Raw genomic sequence first — 21,391 nt, forward strand, 5'->3', positions numbered from 1 at the left:
TCAAATAAAATTCTGTAGTAAAATTCCTACAATGCAGAAGGAGGCCATTTGGCATTGAGTGCGCCAACTCTCCGACAGCATCTTTCCCAGGCCCACTCCCACCCTAACTCTGTAACCCCATATATTTACCCTGCTAATCACCCTAACCTACACGTTTTTGGACACTAAGTGGCAATTTAGTATGATCAATCCAACTAACCTACACATCTTTGGACTGTAAGAGGAAACCAAAGTGCAGAACGTGCAAAGTCTGTACAGACAATGACCCAAGCCAGGAATCGCTGTGAGCTGCAGTGCTAACCATTGAGCTGCTGTGCCGCCAGTGTGACACTTCCTAATCTTGCCTTCAGTTCAGAACATAAGCAATTTTATGGACACTAAGCAAACACACTTCAATTTAATTATCTTAACATCATTACTGAATTTCTTCTTCAGAAATTTGTCAAATCTTTAATTATCAAGAAACCTGACTATTCAGCATAGTTTGCTTTCCAGATGAGGTAAGGAACTGGGCTCTGAATGTGATGGATTGCTAACAAGACAGATGTAGGAGGTCTCAGAGTGGCAAAATATGAATTTGCCCCCCGCAAGCCACCTGCCTCACTTCCTGATCTTGGTCACTGGGGGAGGTGAAGATTGCTAAACAACTTTCTGAGAAAATAGAAGAATTAAATCTGAAGGCCAAATGATATATAGGGATCCAAAATGGATAGACTTTAAAGGGGTGAGTGGGATAAATTGAGTAGAAGTAACCAGAATTATTGACACACTGAACTGCTTATTGCAGTGCTTAGTAATGTGTCACTTATAAACGTGACTTGATGCAATTATTGTTTCATGCAGGGAAAGGTGGAAGTTGAAATAAGCAAAGAAGGCTTGAAATTTGAAAATGGAGCTTTCACTTATTACGGTGTACCTGCGCTCACCCCTATGGTTTCTTCAGGTAGAATTTTCTCTTTTTAACAAATTCATAATTACATTCTTTTAGAGCATTTATTTTAAGATGTCTGTAGGAGCTGGAGATTTATTTTACCAGCTTCAAATAAACGTCTACAATTTTGCGTGACTCACTTTTGCTCCATTTTAAAAAAAGGCACATTTATTATTTTAATATCAATATGTTACAAAATTGAAAATGGATGCTATTATAATTTTAAAGGCTTAGCGACGTTTCTTATGTCTGAAGGGAGGGGGTGACTGAAAGTGATGGGACTACCTTTCCAACTACCTCTGTGAATGTGAACAATACAAGCAGCTGACTGCAGCTGCCTGAATTCTCCAGCTGAGTTGCATTGTTAATTTTCAACAACTGTGGGAAGTGCCAGAAGATTTTGAGCAGCTTCAGTCAGTTGATGCTTTTAATCAGGTCAACCTTTGCTATAATATCTTTGTTCTCTTTGTATTTTGGTGCTTCTAACATGTTCCTGTTTACGCTGCAAAGTGCGATTTTGATTCATGCGAATGATGATGACAAATGGTTAGTGTATTTACCCGATTTGGGCTTTTTTCCATGAAAAATGAGGGCTGGTATAAGTGGTATTCTCAAACTGAGAAATGCCTCTGTTAAAATAATAGAAGAACTCCATTCAAAGCTACTATTCCATTATATAATTTCAGAAGTTGGTTAAGTCCACCCTTGAATAAATATATTCAATATTTAAAATCTTCATTATTTTATAAAAATGGAAACCAACTACACATTATTCTAAAAATGCTAAACAGATGAGCAATGTTTAGTTTCTAAGTTTAAAGTTTATTTGTTAGTGTCGCAAATAGGCTTACATCAACACTGCAGTGAAGTTACTGTGAAAATCCCCGAGATGTGACTCTCCCTGCGTAAGAACATAAGACGCAGGAGCAGAATTAGGCCGTTCAGCCCATCGAATCTGCTCTGCCACTCAATCATGGCTGATATTTTTCTCAACCCATTCTCCTGCCTTTTCCTGATGACCCCTGACTTCTTTATATTAATCAAGAACCTATCTATCTCTATCTTAAAGACATTCAATGACCTGACTTCCATAGCCTTCTGCGGCAAAGAGTTCCGCAGATTCGCCACTCTCTGGCTGAAGAATTTCCTCCTCATCTCTGTTTTACAGGATCACGACTGCCCCTCTCCCTGCATGAATCCCTTCAGTTCCAGATCTGGATGCACCTTTGGTTTCAGGGTTCCATAAAATATCGAAGAAAAGAGTAAGAATGAGATATACCGAGACAGTGATAACAGAGAGAGGGAATACAGTGACGGAGATAGGGTTAGGTATTTGATTGGTTGTGCCTTCAAACAAAATGTCACAGCATGAGGGAAGGACTCTTCCTCAGTTGGAATTTATAGATACCAAGAAAGGGCAGGAACCCAGTGACAGCTGGTTCCATCCCATATTATAATAATTCTGCATCCAAGTGGACTAGAATTTTTAGCTTGCTGCTCAATCCTGACTGATGAGGAAAATTGCACAAGAGAAAGGAAGAAGGTTCTACCTGCATTATTTATTTAATTCGTGTCATGAATAGGCTTACATTAGTGCTGCAATGAAGTTGCTGTGAAAATCCCTCAGTCACCAAACTCTGGTGCCTGTTTGGGTGCACTGAGAGAGAATTTAGCATGCACTTAACCAGCACGTCTTTCAGACTGTAGGAGGAAACCGGAGCACCTGGTTAATTTTCTTTGTTCATTTGGTACTTTGAAGGGTAGGGGATTTTATTTCAGTCAGGCAGCTTAGTCAGTGCAGGCTTGGAGAGCCAAAGGGCCTGTTTCTGTGCTGGAATTTTCTTTGTTCTTTGTTCACCCAGAAGAAACCTACGCAGACACTGAGAGACCATGCAGACTCTGTAACGGCAGTCACCCAAGCTGGGCTCTGAGGCACTTATTGTACGCATTAAGTTTATGGGCAGAATTTTCTGGTTCCCTGACCATGGTTTTTTGCTACAGAGATACTCTAATTTTAAACTCATGCTGGAGTGTGCATTTTCTCTAAAAACATGTGCTGTCCAGAGGAATTTTAATTTGGTGCAAATTGTTACATATTCTTCCATTGACTAACTGCGGGAGTAGAAGAGGGAATTGAAAATTCACACCCTTCTCATGCAACCTGCCACAGGCAAGCTTACTTTCTTCTGTTGTTCTCAATTTGGGACAAGACACATAGCCTAATTATCTTCCCTCCCCCATGTGAAATACTTGAAATAATTTCCTTCTTTGAGTTTATCCAGCAAGTTACTGAGCCATTTGGACAAGGAAAGCTCCAGATCTGATTCCCAGGCTATGCTGTTGTAGCTGATCTCCTCTAGGGCAATACTTGGAGGCATTGCCATTAGCCTCAGCTCAGTTGTTTCGGAGAGAAAAATCAGCAATACTTTCTGCTCTTTATCAGATGAGGGCTGGATTGGTCTCAGCTGTGATGTCTGCAGTAATCAAGAAGTCTGTTAATACTCATTGTCTAGCCTTGCATATGAATAACGACAACTTGGGCAAAATACCAGAAAGTGACTGACACTTTAGAAACCATTTACAGGGAAGAAGTCAACATCTTGAGAAAATTGAAAACATAACTTCCTGACATGATGCAGAGTGATATTCCATCATTTTAAAATGTTATATGTTACTTGACTCCATGCCTAATAAAGGAACTATATAGGATGAGGTATGGATAATGGGACAGCACAGTGGTTAGCACAGCGCCAGGAACCCTGGTTCAATTCCAGCCTCAGGTTACTATGTGTGTGGTGCTTGCACATTCTCCCTGTGTCTTCATGGGTTTCTTCCGAGTGTTCCTCCCACAGTCCAAAGATGTGCGGGCTAGGACGATTGACCCTGGTGTCTGGGCATTAGCAGGGTAAATATGCTTGGTTATGGGAATAGAGCCTGGGTGGGATTGTTGTTGGTGCAGTCTCGATGGACGATAGGGATTCTAGAATTCTATAATTTTATAAGTTTTCCCATGGTTTTCAGTAGCAGTTTAGTGTAAATACAAATAACTCGGGTGACAAATAATCCAAATTGTATCAAAACCATCAGAGGTGATGATCAAGATGACTTTTTGCCACATTACCATTAGTCATTAACTTTTAGTGTATTTCACCTAATGGGCATATCTCAACTGACTGTCCTAGCTTTGTTATAATATCTTTGTACTGTGAGCTCCACTAGTATTAAATTTGTTGGGATCTCGTAGGCAACAAATCAGTAATGTCATGCCTGTGAGACTGAATATTGGTTGTTGGTCATCTTTTCTGTCATGACTGTAATCAGTTTTGCTGAAGCAAACACAACATTTATATGAATTTTGAATTAGTTATGACAGTACAAATATCAGCATTCATAGCCATTAATCCTCAGAATCATAGAATCCTTACAGTGCAGAAAAAGGCGATTCTGCCCATCAAGTCTGTCCTGACTCTCCAAAAGAGCACCCACCCAGTCTCTCCCCTCTGCCCTATCCCCTTAACTCTGCATGTTTATCATGGCTAATCTCCCTAACCTTCCTGAATCTGGAATCGGGACATGAAGCAGTTGAACGCTAAATACAGAAGTTAGTGTTGTATCTACGCTTGTGTTGACGTTCCTATGGACTACAATCATTTACGTAAGAACGTAAGAAACAGGAGCAGTAGTAGGCCATCTAGCCCTTGGAGCCTGCCCCGCCATTCAATAAGATCATGGCTGATCTGAAGTGGATCAGTTCCACTTACCCGCTTGCTCCCCATAACCCTTAATTCCCTTATTGATCAGAAATCTATCTACCTGTGACTTAAACATATTCAACGAGGTAGTCTCCACCACTTCAATGGGCAGAGAATTCCAGAGATTCACCACCCTCTGAGAGAAGAAGTTCCTCCTCAACTCTGTTCTAAACTGCACTCCCTCCCCCCCCGCCCTTTATTTTGAGGCTGTGCCCTCTAGTTCTGGTTTGGAATTCATTGAGCTTTCAAAATCCAGTTCATGGGATGTGGGTGTCACTGGTTAGGCCAGCATTTGTTGCCCATCCCTAATTGCCCTTGAGAAGGTGGTGGTGAGCTGCAGCCCCTGAGATGTAGGTGCTCTTAGGGAGGAAATTCTAGGATTTTGACCCTGCGACTATACTATTAGTCTTGCTGTAATATCCCTTGTGAAAAGGCTATGCCTTGTTGAGTGAGCTATAACTGGGTTTGTAACAGCTGTGACAGTGCGTATGCTTTGTTGAGAGGGAACCCATATTTTGTGTTGGAGTGATGGTTCTTTTTAGAACTCGGTTTCTCTGGGATTTGAAATCTGGCAAAGCATTTGGCTTTATGTGAATGATCATATGACCAGGTTGTCTGGGAGATGAACAACAGAGAAGGGAGAAAAAGTCATAAATTAGTTATAAGAGTGTGCTTCAATGTTCAAGCAGTTTAGGTTTTAGGGTTGAGAACAAGCCGACTACAGAAGTAAAACCATTTCTCTGAGTTCAGTTGAAATTTTGTGTGTTGGCTAAAAGGGCCTGAAATCTTGTTAACTGATTAGTGTCATAAGTAGGCTTACATTAACACTGCAATGAAGTTACTGTGAAAAGTCCCTAATCATCTGGGGCCTGTTCAAGCACACTGAGGGAAAATTTAGCATGGCCAATGCACCTAACCAGCCCATCTTTTGGACTGTGGGAGGAAACCTGTGCAGACTCTGCACAGTGACCCAAGCTGGGAATTGTACCTGGGTCCCTAATCACGGAGCCATCATGCTGTCCTTGGGCAGCTAACAGTGAGTTGAACTTCAGGGACAGCCAAGCTGCAAGAGAGTTTTAGATGCAAAATTCTAGAGAAACATAATATTAGAACCACAAGAGTTGTGATGCAAGGTGGGTAGGCTTAAGTCAGTAAGTGAAATGTTCAAGAAATCTCAACTCTTAAATTAATAATTGAAGCAGAACTCAGAGTAAGCAGTTAATCTTCCAATCTTTGGATAAGTACCATGATTTGACTTGAATAATGTGATTAAAGAGCCCTGTTAAATTATAAGTAACAGAATTCATTATACTTCTATTGTCTTTAACATAACTGACTAAGATGAAGTGTATTTAATAGGAATCATGGTTCTTTGATTTTTATATAGTAAAATTATTTTGATCTAAGCTGTCAACCTTGTGGCTTTAATTCTTTGAGTAAATACCTGGGCTTCTGGATTCTAAAAAATATATAAAAACATTATTGGTCTCATAGCTTTCGGGAGTCTCATCTGAGATCATGGCACATCATACAGAAAGTCCTCACTTAAAGTCATGGGTGCATTGATGAAAATGACAACTTTACATGAATCATGGGTTTGCATTGGAAGTAACATTAAAGCCAAGAGTTAGGTTTCTTCGGACATTACGTGCTAGGAAAAATAATCTACAAGTTGAAATACTGTGCCGTACGTGTGCAGCATTGTGCCTTTCTAGCAGAAATAACTTGTAGCATAAAATCCATCATTAGATATAAAAGAAATACGATATACAAATTAAATTCTTTGAAAAGGTTTACAGTACCTGTCCTCACAGTGCAGTTGAACGGTGCTTTTAGATTGACTCAGCTCCATCCAGTGGCAGAGGTTGGTCAGTACAGTCAGCCGCAACCTGCACTGATCATATTCTGGCACTAGATGGAGCCTAGGGCACAGTACGAGTTTCGGAATGAAGTCAGGAAGCAATGGAGAACGGACTCGAGGACTTGGGTAAGAACAGGGCTCGGGAGACGAGGGGCTGTCGTGGTCAGGCAATTAACAGGAGGAGGGAATGGGGAAGGTGTGAAGGGATAGTGCGAGGCCATTAAAACCAGGAAGCAGGAGGAAGAGGGACCGTGGGAAAAGTCAGGTGAGCCATGAAGTGGAAGTTGATGCCAGATGATGCAAAAGTGCAACTGGAAACATTGAACAGATATACTGACGCTACTTCATTGACAAATTTAAAGTGATTCAATGTAATGTGAGTCACTTTAAGCAAAGACCTATTGCACTGACTTCATAAATACTGCTGAAGAAGTCCTTTGGCTTTGAAAAACTAAGTTTATATTTGTGGAATGTAATATTTCTCAATTATGATTAAAGCAAAAGCGCACACTTCAAAATAATATCTTTTAATGTTTGTTTATGGTGCTTCTGCCTTGACTGCAATCTCATGCTTATGCCTCACTCATTTATTTTACACTCTGCACACACCCAGAATAATGCTGAAATCCAGAAGTTGCTAACAGTGCTTCTGTGCTTGCGGGCGCACTGTTGAGACCCCTTTCCCCCACCCCATCCCTCCCAAACTATTATCAATGTGAAAGAATCTGCACTGTTAGTCTTGCCGTAAAACTTCCTTACAAAAGTTACAGCATCTTGAATGAAATTTAAGTGGGTTTTTAGTGGCTAAGTAACTTCACAGGCCCTGAAAATATGTTTGTGGAAGGTTCAGTTTCTCCATTGTAATGAATGAATGCCACATTTGAAAGAGCTGTGTCACGTTGGTCTGGAGACCAAGTGCAGAAAGGTGAGATTAAACTTTATTCATTTATGGGACGTGAATGAATAAGGTTCCTAAGACAAGGATAACAGATTTCCTTCTCTAAAGGACATTAATGAACCAAATTGGTTTTTACAACAGTTGACAGTGGTTTCATGGTCATCATTAGACTTTTAATTCCTGATTTTTATTTTTGTTGAGTTCAAATTTCACCATTTGCCATGGTGGGATTTGAGCCTGGTACACTGGGGTTTCTGGATTACTAGTCCAGTGACTATGCCACTACCTCCCTCAGCTACTGGGTAGCTTCTTGTTGACTTGCAATGACACAGTTAGCCAAATGATGATCTATGTCATAACATTTCTGTAATTTATTCATTATTAGGATCACGATCAAGACCAGTAATGATTTTTGTGGAAATCCAAAATCCCAGTTGTTTACCAAAAGGATGAAGCCACAAAATTCCACAGTTGAAATCAAAGTAATTTTTACCATACAAGAGTCTAACGCTAACTTGCTATATTCTAAAAGCCAGAATCATTGTAAGTTAATTAATTTACAGGCAAATCGTGGTTGATTAGAATTGAATGGAATGGGGTTTCCCTAAAACTATCAAACTAGGCCTTTAGAGTCAGAGCGTCATCAGGGTTTACAGCAAGGAAACAGGCCATACAGCCCAACTTGTCCATGTCATTTTTTTTTAAACACTTAAGCTAGTCCCAGTTGCCCGCATTTGGCCCATATCCCTCTATACCCATTGTACCTATATAATTGTCTAAACACTTTTTAAAAGACAAAATTGCATCCGCCTCTACTACTACCTCTGGCAGCTTGTTCCAGACACTCACTACCCTCTGTGTGAAATAATTGCCCCTCTGGACACTTTTGTATCTCTCCTCTCTCACCTTAATCCTATGCCCTCTAGTTTTAGACTCCCCTACCTTTGGCAAAAGATATTGACTTTCTGGGTGACCTATGCCCCTCATTATTTTATGGATCTCTATAAGATCACCCCTCAGCCCTCTACACTCCAGACAAAAAGTCCCAGTTTATTCAGCCCCTCCTCATAACTCAAACCATCAAGTCCCAGTAGCATCCTAATAAATCTTTTCTATACTCTTTCTAGTTTAATAATATCCTTTCTATAATAGGGTGACCAGAACTTTACACAGTATTCCAAGTGTGGCCTTACCAATGTCTGTACAACTTCAACTAGACGTCCCAACTCCTGTATTCAGACCAATAAAACTAAGCATGCTGAATGCCTTTTTCATCACTATGTCCATCTGTGACTCCGCTTTCAAGGAGCTATGAACCTGTACCCTGAGATGTTTGTTCTGGAATTCTCCCCAGCATCTTAACGTTAACTGAGTCAATCCTGCCCTGGTTCAATCTACCAGAATGCAACACCTTGCATTTATCTAAATTAAACTTCATCTGCCATTCATCAGCCCACTGGCCCAATTGATCAAGATCGTGTTGCAATCAGAGATACCTTCTTCATTTCCTTCCTTATTGTATGAAGGATAAATATTTACAATGTGAAACATAGTTAATCTGTCTTCCTGTAAACAGAGGGTTGTACAGGTAAGACGTTTTAGGAGGAGCAGACACTGGGAGCATTTCAGGACAGTTAATTTGATTGCATGTGTTGGCAGAAAAAATGGTAAAGCGTGACTGCAGTTTATATTACAGTGTACAGACAGCAAAGTACTGCGGATGCTGGAAATCTGAAAGAAAATCCTGGGTAAACTCAGCAGGTGTGGCAGCATCTGTGGAGTTAATGTTTTGAGTCTGAGAGCTCTGAAGAAGTCATATGGACCCCTGTGCAAACCCCCCAAAAAATATGAGATTAATCTAAAGTTTCAAAGTTTATTTATTTAGTCACAAGTAAGGCTTACATTAACACTGCAATGAAGTTACTGTGAAATTTCCCTAGTCGCCACAGTCCGGTTTCTGTTCGGGTCAATCTATTAAATATCTTAGTCTAGAATAAATGTTTTCTATTGCACAATAAACGGTATCGGAATTAAATATTTCTTATATCTTTGCATTATAGACATTTAATGATGTAGGCTTGTTAGGATGAATATCTATTATATTTTAATGAACATTCAACTTGCATGAACAGAGGTTCCTAATTTTTTTCTTTGTGTGACTTTTAAACTTTTAAACTTCCTTTCTCCCTTGCCTTTGTGTATTGCCTGTTTCTGTGTCTTAAACCTTTGCTTTCAGCAGTGGCGAATCTTTGCTGTATCCCTAGATAATTTACCGTGGCTCCATCACATACTTGTATTCTTCCTAGCTTTATTTAAAACGTATGCACACAAATCTCACTTATCTGCCCCAACTTCACCAGATTTCCACTCCATACAACTTTACTGTCCTATTTCACCTTTAGCTGTAATAATTTCTATTTGCGTATTTTTCCTTTTTCTACATTTCATATATTCGCCTAGTATCTTTGTCCCTTGGCTTTGCTTAAATTTCATAAATGCAAACATTTTTGCCCTGTGATTCCGGTGGCTGTATATAAACACGAGGGGGACTGCAATATGGGCTGGATCTTTGTTCTTCCAGGAGGCCACCTTGTTCAGGCTGGACTTGCAACCTTTGGTACTTCTTCATTCTTGTAAGGCCGTGGCAGACTTTGCACCCATTAAGATGTGATGGGAGTTCCTTTGTGGGACTTCTGCAGGGCAAACATTTTTAATGGGTTCTGGAGGGGGTCATCTTTAATTGGAGAGTCTTTATTAAGAGCCAGACTAAATGCAGACTGGGTAGCCATTTTGCGGAATACTTTCACTCAGGTCACAATCATGACCCATGATTTGTCGTTTTAATCAGTGCTTCAGGAACATAGACACTAGAAACAGGAGTAGACCATTCGGCCCTTCAAGCCTGCTCTGCCATTCATTTTGATCATGGCTGATCATAGAATTCTAACATCCTGATTCCACCCCCCCCTCCCCAACGCTTCATCCATGGCCTACTGCAGTGTAATGAAGTTACAGTAAGTCATCTAAGGACACAGCAAAGATTCGCAGCTGCTGAAAACAAAGGTTTAAGACACAGAGACAGGCAATACATAAAGACAAGGAAGAAAAGGAGGAATAGTTTAACTATCCAACTCAAGCTGGAGGAACAGCACCTCATCTTCTGGTTCAGTACGCGGCAGCCACTGGGACTCAACATTGAGTTAGCAACTTTAGATTTTGACCTCCTTGCTCCATCTTAAACCACCCCCCCTCCTTCCTTTTTAAACACTATTTCCTCAGTGCAAACATCACCCCCTCCCCCGCCCCAACCAAGCCATCTGTCTTTTGTTCTTAAAGTTGCTACTTTTTGTTGTAGTTTCTATGTTCTGCCTCCTTATGGTTCTGATGAAGAATTTATAGCCTCGAAATGTTAACTCATGATGGATGTTGGCAATCCTGCTGAGCTTTTCCAATGCCCTCTCTTCTTGTGTCAGAATCCAGCAACCACAGCATTTTGCTTCTTCTTGAGTTTGTTTGGATTTTGGGGGAACTCTGCTGCACCATGGATGGCCAGCTGAATGGGGTGACATAGCCAGCTGTGATTGCCAGTGCTGAAGAGTCCTTCAAAGCAGAAAGACCCCTTTCTTGGGAATTTGAACATATTCAGATCTTAACCAAGAGTGGGTGGTGGTTTTTGCTTCATTGGGTGTGTAATGGTAGAGTAGGGTCCTAGAATTTCCAGGTCCAATGTCTTCAAAATGATCAAAGTCCCCCAAATGACTACTTTCTGTGCCATGAAATGCTGGCATGGCAATACTTTACATGTTTGTATGAAAAAACATCTGTGTGAATATCAAGGATTGTCTTAATGCAGGAGTTTACTTTATTTTAAAATAACAGAGATGAAATTTCATACCAATAATTTAAGCATTTGTGCACCAGAGCCTCAGGCCAAGTCTTTGCGTATGCATGGTCTGTCTCCCTCTCTTGCTCTCTCGTTTAAATAAAGTAATCAAGACTTGGCTCTCATCAGGTCGCTGTTTCTGTTATTTCCTTTAATTAGTCATCTGTTGGCCTGATACAGTTGCACATTTCTGAAAAGGAGTCATAGTTGACTCAAAACATTAACTCTGTTTCTCTCTCTCCGGATGCTGCCAGATATGCTGACGTTTTCCAGCACTTTCTGATTTATTTCAGATTTCCAGTATTTGCAGCATTTTGGTTTTATATCACTGCTGCACATTTATTTGGTAGAGCTTCAGTTAAGAAACCAGTCAAGAATGTTTCATATATTTGTGTACTTATGTGAATTTTGTTCATGAAATTAAGAAATGTTGAGTGGTGACCTACTTGCCAATTTTAGTGACTAGTCACAGTTATAAAAGGCTGAAAGGCTTTCTTAATCTTAAACCTACCTTATGAGTATTAAACATGTTAGCAGAGGTACAAAAAATCATGTCCACTCCTTCTGTGGTCGGGTCAGATCAGGTATAATTCATTTAGATGCAAAGTCAAGCTATCTCAATGCTGGCTCAATCATATGCCTCAACTCCAACCAGCCATTACATAGAAACAGGAGTAGGCCATTCAGCCCCTTGAGCCTGTTCCACCATTTATTAACAGATCATGGATGACCTGCAACCTAATGCATTTGTTCCATATCCTAAATGTCGCATAAAGCTGTCAATGTCAGGTATAAAATTTACACTTGATTAGGCATCAGCTGCTATTTGTAGAAGGGAGTTCCAAATTTCTGCCAAGATTTTGTATGTAAAAATGTTCCTGAACTTCACTTGTGTAAAGTCTAGCTCTAATTTTTAGATTGTCTCTTAGTCCGTGTTGCCCTGTCATCAAAAGCTCTCTCTCCAACCTATAATATTTTAAAAAGTTTGATCAAAACACAGCATAATCTTCTAACTTCCAGAATAAACATCCCTAATTTGTATAAGCTTTCTCTGTAATCCAACCATTGGAGTCCAAGGCCAGCATATCATTCCTAAACTGGTGTCCAGAACCGCTCATAGTAACTCCAGAGTTGAAGCCTGAATGCCAGTCTTCTAAGTATAAAGGCCAGCATTCATTTGATTTGATTTGATTTATTATTGTCACATGTATTCAATTAGCCTTTCTGCTTATTTTCTATACCCATTCATCATGTTTTAATGATCTGTGGGCCCCCAGGTCTCTTTGGGCCTAGTTTTTCACTGTTTAGAAAGTACCCTGTTTCGCCCTTTTTAGGTTGAAAGTAAATAAACTGATTTGTCTACATTGAAGTCACTGTGCTACAGTTTTGCCCATTCACTTAATATCAACATTAGTCTATTAGTATCTCTGTAATTGTATACTTCTACCTATGCTGCTTACATTTCCGCCTATCTTTGTGTCATTGGCAAATTTGGATATGTAGTTTTTTTATTCTGTCCTTTAAGTCATTAGCAAATGCAGCAAATAGTTGAGGCCCCAACATTGATTATTGGGGGCACGACTAGTTACCTCCAGCTAATTAGAGTGCTTACCTATTATTCCTACTTTATTTCTTCTGCAACTCAACCAATTTTCTAATCAGAGTAATAATTTGCCTTCAATTCTATGACCCTTGGACTACCTTATGAGGGACTGTATCCAATGTGCAGTAATGTGGCACTTTGCTTCTCGCAGCAAGCTTCTGATGGTGGACTTTTTTGTGAGATTGCTAAATTATTTCTTTTGTTTTGATTTATTATTGTCACATGTATTAGTATACCGTGAGAAGTATTGTTTCTTGAGTGCTATACAAAGCATACTGTACGCAGAGAAGGAAAGAAGAGAGTGCAGAATGTAAGATTATAGTCATAGCTAGGGTATAGAGAAAGACCAACTTAATGCAAGTTCATTCAAAAGTCTGACAGCACCAGGGAAGAAGTTGTAGGAAGTGATTTCTCAAACTCATTTTGTACAGTAGTTAATAATAGTGGAGAGTCCTTATTGAGGAAGGTCAACTCATTACATTGCTCAATACAACCTGTTTCATTCCAAGAAATGAAGATCTTTCACGATGAAAGATGTATGTTTCCAAAGGAATTGACATGAACGATTTGTTTCAATGTTTTCTGGATATGACTATACCTATTTTTGTCATTGTATGATACTGAACATGTTTGTCATAAGAGAGGAAAAACTCTGCAGTTTACTTCAAAAGCTTGAGAACAAAAAATAACTAATGTTTAAGATGTTTGTAAGTAAAAGAAAGAGTTGAATTTATGTAGTTTTTTGTGACCATATGACTTCCCAAAGCAATTTACATCCAGTGAAGTTCTTTTGAAATGTCAGGTCATGCAAGTGCTTTAGTAAATATTAATCAGTAGTAGACAGAAAACGGAGTGCTGGAAATCTGAAACAAAATCGGGAAGGTATGAAATTGAGCAAACGCACAATCAGTTGTTTAGTGTCTGACTGGTTAACATTTCAAGTCACCTGACAAAAGGCCCCGTCTGAAACAACTGATTGTTGCTCTCTCAATTTGCCTGTTGGCAGTATGTTACACTTTTCATAGTCGTTGTAATCAATGGTGTCCTCACGCAGTCTCCTGTTACCAGGATTATTGGGGGTACAGGTGTCTCTAAGATGATATGCCTCACAATGGAGCTTGTAACAAAGTCAGCTTTCTGTGGCAGACATGATGACCCAGTGTCTGACTGCACTAACCAGACATTCAATGGTTGACTGGCTGAACTGGTCTACTGGTGAATCGTGGAAGGACAGATTTGACCCCGCGGACAGAAACTTTTGCCACTGTGCTCCAAACTGACAGCTATCCCTAGCTAGTCAAGTAATGGGAAGCTCATCATTTCTTTGTAACAGTAGGCTGCATGGTTTCAGCTAACAAAATTCCAGCAACGTTGCGGCATTCAGGAGTGCTAAAGCTTCCGCCCCATCAGCTTGTACCAGAGCTATCTGAACTGAAGTAAGTTGAGTCCCCTCTCTATGATGTATGAGTGTGCACTATACCTCAAGCAAACAGAAATTCTGCATGTAAAGAGTTTTTGATTTGAGAATTTTAAAGCATCCTATTCATGTCTTATACCTGGTTAACCAAAAAAAAGAGATTACTTAAAAGGTTTCTTGAACTTTCTGTTCTCTAGCTTCTGGGACATGCTTTCTGCCCCTCTACAGTGGCCTGCTTGTACTGGCTGCTTCTGTGCACATTATATGTCAAATCTGCTGAATAAATGCCTTGAAACTTCTCTTGAAAGAGAAGATGGAGTGTGTTCAAGGCAGAATCTTTGGGCCTTAACATATCAATCTTGGCTCTTTCCAGAATTTTGATGGTAGATTTTTAGCATTTGCTGATGGCCAGTTGGACATTTACACTTGGGCGCTGGGTGTCATGATGTGTCTGACCAGATCTGAATCTCTGGATTTGTGGGTCTAACTCCTGTCATGGCTGTGACAGTAGACAGGAATGTCTGGTGTTGCTGCAAACTTCTCAGTTCTGCAGCAAAAATTGCACTATGGTTGAAGCATGCAGACTATCCAAAATTAAGAGCCTAAAGGCCCCCTATTTCAATCATTAGCCTCATGCTCTTTACGGACGTTGTTTGATTTTTGCTGGGTTCTGCCTTCCTCATTCTGATTTTTTTTGTCATTATTCTTTTCTTGAGACATGGACGTCACTTAAGGTCTTAGAAATGAGTGGCTTGCACGGCTATTTCAGAGGCCAATTAATAATGAACCACATTACTGTTGCTTTGAAGTCACTTGTAGGCCAGACCGTGTAAGGGTGGCAGAATTTTCTTCCTAAAGGGGATTAGTGAACCAGATGGGTTTTTACAACAATCAGTTGGAAAAACCGATCTGGTAGTTGTCATGGACGCCATTACTGAAGCTGTGTTACTATGTCCAGATTTATTAATTGAATTTAAATTCCACAAGGGCTTCTGGATTACTATTCCAATGACATTACCACCGCACTGCATCATTCTCTGATCCTGTAATTGAAGAGTTGCCGTGCACTCTGCTGACCAGCTATGAGCAAAATGAGGTGAAAGGATCAGAGACCTTTCTGTTCACCTCATTTAAATTACATCAGCTAGTAATTGATTGTAGTTCTGCCATTTTGGGGTTCTGCCGTATCCTGTGTTTTGAGCCTGAGGAATAAGTGAATGCCATCAGAAATCACAGGAAAATTTGCTCGTTAAAAGGTTCAGCTCATGAGAAAATATAAATGTTACTGACCTATAGATGGTGCTGTTAGCAGTGCAAGCAGATTTTCTTAGAGAATACAACTACTTGGAAAAATAGTTAAAGGCTATTTTATTTATTATTGAAATGGTGCTTGTACTGTTAAGCATATCTTAACCATCTCTGAAGTGCGATAATCATTGTAGTACTTTAGATCAGCTGTCTTTTCTGCAGATAGCAAACTTTATTGAAGTTGTTTAGATACTTTATTTTAACAGAACCTCTGCTAAGTCTTGCAACACTTTTGTGACTAGTATTTATATAAAATTATTTGCAATATAACAACTCAATGGTGTCATTTGTCTTTGGTTTTTATGTTTCTAGACACCAGATCACCATCTCAAAGCAATGGAATGCAATGGACAGATTTGGCAAATCGAGAGAGGATTGAATTTGGGGGCAGTTCTCCTCAACAAAACTTCAGTGGTTATACTTATATTCCAGACTACTCTGTACGGCTATTAACTGACATCCAGTTTGTGAAGGTAAACTTTGTTTCTGTGTTTTGACCATCCTAAGAATGTTTTAGTTGTTTTGTTGTACAGATGCATAATGACAGAACTGTGTGTTGCCACAGTTGCGTTAGCCACAGCAATCCTTTGGCCACTGCATTCCCATTAATGGAAAAGGACACGAGTAGGAGGATCACAAGGAGGCCATTCAGCCCTTCGAGACTACGCCACTTGGTGAGATCATGGCTGATCTTCTACTACTTCGTTTTGTTGCACTATCCTAGTGTCCCTTGATGTTTTGAATATGTAGAGGTCTATCAATCTCAGTCCTGTTCACTCAGCAGTTGGGCCACGTAGGCCTTCTGGGGCAGAGAATTGTAAAGTTTCACCATGTTCTGAACAAATTCTTCCTATCTCAGTCCTGAACCATTTCAGTATTTGGTGGAAGAATACAAATTTGAAGAGGAAGAACTGTATTGGCATTTTTATGTGTACTACTTTCATTTTGGACATTAATTAATTTTTGTCTCCATACCTTGTGATGGATACTTCCGTTTGACATGTCAGGTTCATTCTTGTTGATTGAGCTGTGCTGCCTTTATTAAGCAATTGAATGAACAAAGTAGAGGCCATAAAGTTTGAAGAAGTTAGTGGGCAAAGTCTAGTGGACAGTCAAGTGGCTGTGATTGTGTTAATTCATTTGGACCTACAGAAGGCAAAGGGAATTGTCAAATTCTGGCACAAGCCATACATTTCCTGCTGTTTTTGGGTGGTAATGAAGCTTGGCAGGGAAACAACAGCAAGGCTCTAGGGAAAACCATTTGTGATTGTGCGACATATGTACCAACCTCTGGCTTGTCGCCATCCAACTGCTACCATTGCGTTTGGATTGTCCTTTTTTTTGTAATTTGACCTGGGAGTCCTCAGCATCGACCCCGGACCCCATGAAAGCGAATGTCATCAGGTCAAATATGGGCAAGGGAACCTCTTGATGATTACTGTTGCAAGCTTTGATGTCAGCCTTTTAATTGAACACAACTTTACCCTTCAAGTAACCAAACTACGTCAATGAGTTCTCTTAAACAGCTGTTTTAATGCCAGTTGTAACAAGGTCACTAGAAAGCTACAGTTCACTTCTCTAGCTGGCCAGAGTGGCATATTCTGAGATACATAAGCAATTATAGTTTTCAAATTTGATTACAAGTAATTAGCATATACCAGTTACAATCACTTTACGCTTACTTATCTATTTATCTTACTTATTTATAATATCTAATCAACATGAAAACTCGATGTATCACTGCTACAAATGATCATAGTCCAGCTTGTGAATCACGCCCTTCCTCCTAATTATAGATGTCTGATTTAATGAGCTTTTGCCAGACTAATGACCTGGGTGCCTGCCTGAAGGCTGTTATAAGAAGACTTTTGTTTTTCATACTGTGTACTATTTTCCCCCAGCTGATGAATCAGTACTTCTCTATTTTGATCACCATTTGCAGAAAGCACTGAGAGTGGCCAGAGTGCAGAATGTACCTTGGGTGGGGGACTTCAGTGTCCAAGAGTGATTCGGTAACACCATCATAGAGTTGGCTGAGTCGTAAAAGACAGCTGTTATACCGGGTCTGTGTTTCTAGGTCATGAGGCTAACCAACAATGTGACCTCAGCCTCACCAAACGGCTTGCCACAGATGCATCAATCTGTGACAGCATTGGTAGAAGTGACCTTGTAGAGGTGAAGTCCAGTCTTCACATTGGGGAAATCCTCCATCGTGTTGTGTGACACAACCAACACACTAAATGAGATAGACTGAGAGCAGATCTAACAAGTCAAGACTGCGCATCCGCAAGGCGCTATGGGCCATCCGCAGCAGCAGAATTGTACTTGATCACAATCTGTAACTTAATGCCTGGCACAGCTCCACTTTTCAATAAAGCCTGTTACGTGCTTGTTTGAATTTACGTGTGCACACTAAGTCTTTTCTTTTTCTATTAAAACCCACACAACCCCTAACATAGTTAAGACATTATAGAAAGAAATTTGGCAGTGAGACAGGATTTTGTTTCATCAAGAACATTGAGGAAAGTTCCTGAGAGAAAAATTATGGGTTCCCATACTTCAATTATCATAATGTTGGGGAGAAGAGAGTGTGCCAGGAAGACTCAAATATTAAAGGTTTTCTGTGTATTTTTAAAAGTTTCTAATCAAAGAAGGGTGAGATTCCAGGCAGTGTCTGGCATATTTGAGAAGAGTGTGTGCTTTGCTATATAGCTGGGGCCATTTGGAAAAAACTAATCATGTCAACGGTCTCCAGACTGAAACGGAAAGTACTGGCAATGCAGTCTGGAGTCACTAGTGCTTGCAAGAGAAATGGCGGGTCAATTAGGATCTATGGGATCTTTCAATGAAGAAAATGAATTTTGGCGGTCCAATGCAGATCATTTTTTGCAAATAAAATTGCAAACTAGTTGCTCGTACCAGTTTTTCACAGTGCAAGTATAGCTCGGATAAAGAAATTAGGATGTAGTTATCTTTGGCTGAGTTTGGTTGCTCAGATTGAAGAAGAAGTGGGACAGTGTCAATCCTGTGTATGAATAAGAAATACACCAACACTGCCTCCTTTACATCCTTGTGATTGGCCTAAAATTGGCAGTGATTACATGTAGATTCTGTTGATCCATTTGAGGGTTACATGTTCTTCGTCATAATTGCTGCAAACTCAAAATAGCCAGAAGTTATCATGTGATCTACAATATGTGAACAAACCATCGAAAAATGTGACAACATCGTTGCAAGATTTGGTAAAATGGAACAGATTGTTAGTAATAATAGTTCACAATTTACATTACAAGAGTTTGAGGATTATCTCAGAGCAAATGGTATTCAGCATACAAAACCCCATCTTATCAATCAGTGGATTATCTGAAAGCTTTGTATAATCTTTGAAACATTCTTTAAAAGTTTTACAAGTTTTGTAATCACCGCCATGTGAATCACATTTTGGATCTTATAGAAATACTAATCCTGCGACTTCCCAAAGTTCACCTGTATTACTATCCTTAAAGAGAAAGTCGAGAACTACATTTTCTTTGTCGTTACCTCCAGAGATAGTACAGCATCAACAACAATTTCATGTTCCAGGCAAGAAGTGACGGAAAAACAATGCTCATTTTAACAGGGAGTTCGAGTGTCAGAGCATAATTATGCCATGAGGAGAAATGGATACCTGCCATAATTTTAGTTCAAACAAGTCTAATTTCTTACACGGTTCAAACCAAAGATGAACTAGTTTAGGACACTATACTAATTGTTGTCTACTCAAAATTATTTCTCAGAATCATCTCCAGAAATATCAATTTCTTTAGTTTCTAGTGTTGTGAATATGACTACAGAAGACTGAGTTGTCTGATGATTATGTCTTAGATACTTCGCTGAGAGAGAATAAAACAGAATTATTTCCAAAAGAAAGAAGTGTCTACTGAAGCTCCAAATCACCCTCTCACCCAAATTGTTATCAAGTTGGGTGGGAGGGTGAACTGTGAGGCGGATGCAGAGATCCTTCAGAATGATCTGGACAGGTTGGGTGAGTGGGCTAATCAATGGCAGATGCAGTATAATTTGGATAAATTTGACGTTATTCACTTTGGAAGCAAAAACAAGAAGGCAGATTACTACCTGAATGGCTGTAAATTGGGAGAAGAGAGTGTGCAACGGGACCTGGGTATCCTTGTTCACCAGTCAGTAAAGGAAAGAATACAGGTGCAGCAAGCGGTAAAGAAGGCAAATGGCATGTTGGCCTTCATCGTGAGAGGTTTCAAGTACAGGAGCAGGGATGTGTTGTTGCAATTATACAGGGTTTTGGTCAGGCCATAGCTAGAACATTGTGTGCAGTTTTGGTCTCCTTTTTTGAGGAAGGATGTTCTTGCTTTCGAGGGAGTGCAGCGAAGGTTTACCAGTCTGATTCCGAGGATGGCGGGACTGATGTATGAGGAGAGATTGACTGGGTTAGGATTGTTTTTGCTGGAGTTCAGACGAATGAGGGGGGATTTCATAGAGACTTACAAAATTCTAACAGGATTAGACAGGATAGATGCAGGAAGGATGTTCCTGATGGTGGGGGAGTCCAGAACCAGGGGTTACAGTCTGAGGATTCAGGTTAGACCATTTAAGACTGAGGTGGGAGACATTTCTTCACCCAAAGAGCGGTGAGCTTGTGGAATTCATTACCACAGGAAGTATTTGATGCCAAAACATTGAATGTATTCAAGAGATGGCTGGATATAGCACTTGGGACAAATGAGACTAAAAGTTATGGGAAGAAAGCAGGATTAGACTATTGAGTTGGACGATCAGCCATAATTGTGATGAATAGCAGAGCAGGCTCAAAGGACTGAATGGCCTCCTCTTGCTCTATCATCTTTGTTTCTATCATACTCCCAAGGTCAAGGACAACCAAATTCCAGAGCGTTGTGTACACCAAAAGGGGAATAGAAATACTCTGATTAACTTTTTTATTGACTGTATGTAGTTATTGATGATACTGTATACTGTCTAGAGTGTTACTGATCTGATGTTATGCATAGGAGTAATTTGTTGTCATGACCATAGAAGTAAAGGGAGAGGAATGTTATATATTTAAAAAGAGTGCAGGTTGCTTTAGGAGCTGATCACATGATTTGAATGTGATGTCATTAGGGTCTTGCAGAAGCTTCTGTTTTACTGTTTTGTACTCCGCACTGCAGACAGCAGCTCTTCTGTCTTTGAATCTACGTGTGCAAACCAAGTATTTCCTTTTCTGTTGAAACCCACAGCCTTTAACATAGTTAGAACATTACATCCTCTTTTGCTCCATCCGGCTTTGTCCCTTTTTCAGCAGTGTAAAACCCATCACCTTCTTACGTCTCTCCAGTTCTGAAGGAGATCACATTGGATTCAATGTTAATTAACTCTGTTTTTCCTCTCAACAGGTGTGGCCAGATTTGAATTTTTCCAGCACTTACTGTATTTATTTCAAATCTCCAGCATCCACAGTATTGTGCTTTTAAGAGTTATAAAGTTATTTTTTTTGTTCAGATCACAAGGTTGCAGTATGTGAATGCAGTAGCAGCAACCCAAATGGAGAATTCTCCCCAGACCCCTGAACCTGATATGGCGATGATGGAATCAATAAGTAAAGACCCAGCAACTAACGTGCCCTTTGAAACTACGAACTTGTTCAGTGAGAAAAACCGTGTGATTCGTAAGTCTCCTTGATGAGAATTCAGTATAGCTTACTTGGATGCCTTAAGTCCTTAAAC

The 21,391-nt window shown here is 39.9% G+C and overlaps 1 protein-coding gene across 1 annotated transcript in view; it reads left to right on the forward strand.

Moving 5' to 3' along the window:
- Positions 1-21,391, forward strand: part of cnnm1 (cyclin and CBS domain divalent metal cation transport mediator 1) — a 102,506-nt gene that overhangs the window by 49,619 nt on the left and 31,496 nt on the right. Inside the window, exons 5-7 of the mRNA XM_080205924.1 lie at positions 844-943; positions 15,966-16,126; positions 21,168-21,333. Coding sequence (XP_080062050.1) covers positions 844-943; positions 15,966-16,126; positions 21,168-21,333 — 427 coding nt within the window. The remainder of the gene's footprint in view (positions 1-843; positions 944-15,965; positions 16,127-21,167; positions 21,334-21,391) is intronic.

This window comes from Carcharhinus amblyrhynchos, chromosome 17 (assembly GCF_965287045.1).
Source record: "Carcharhinus amblyrhynchos chromosome 17, sCarAmb.v2.hapA, whole genome shotgun sequence".
In the NCBI taxonomy this organism is placed as follows: Eukaryota; Metazoa; Chordata; class Chondrichthyes; order Carcharhiniformes; family Carcharhinidae; genus Carcharhinus; species Carcharhinus amblyrhynchos.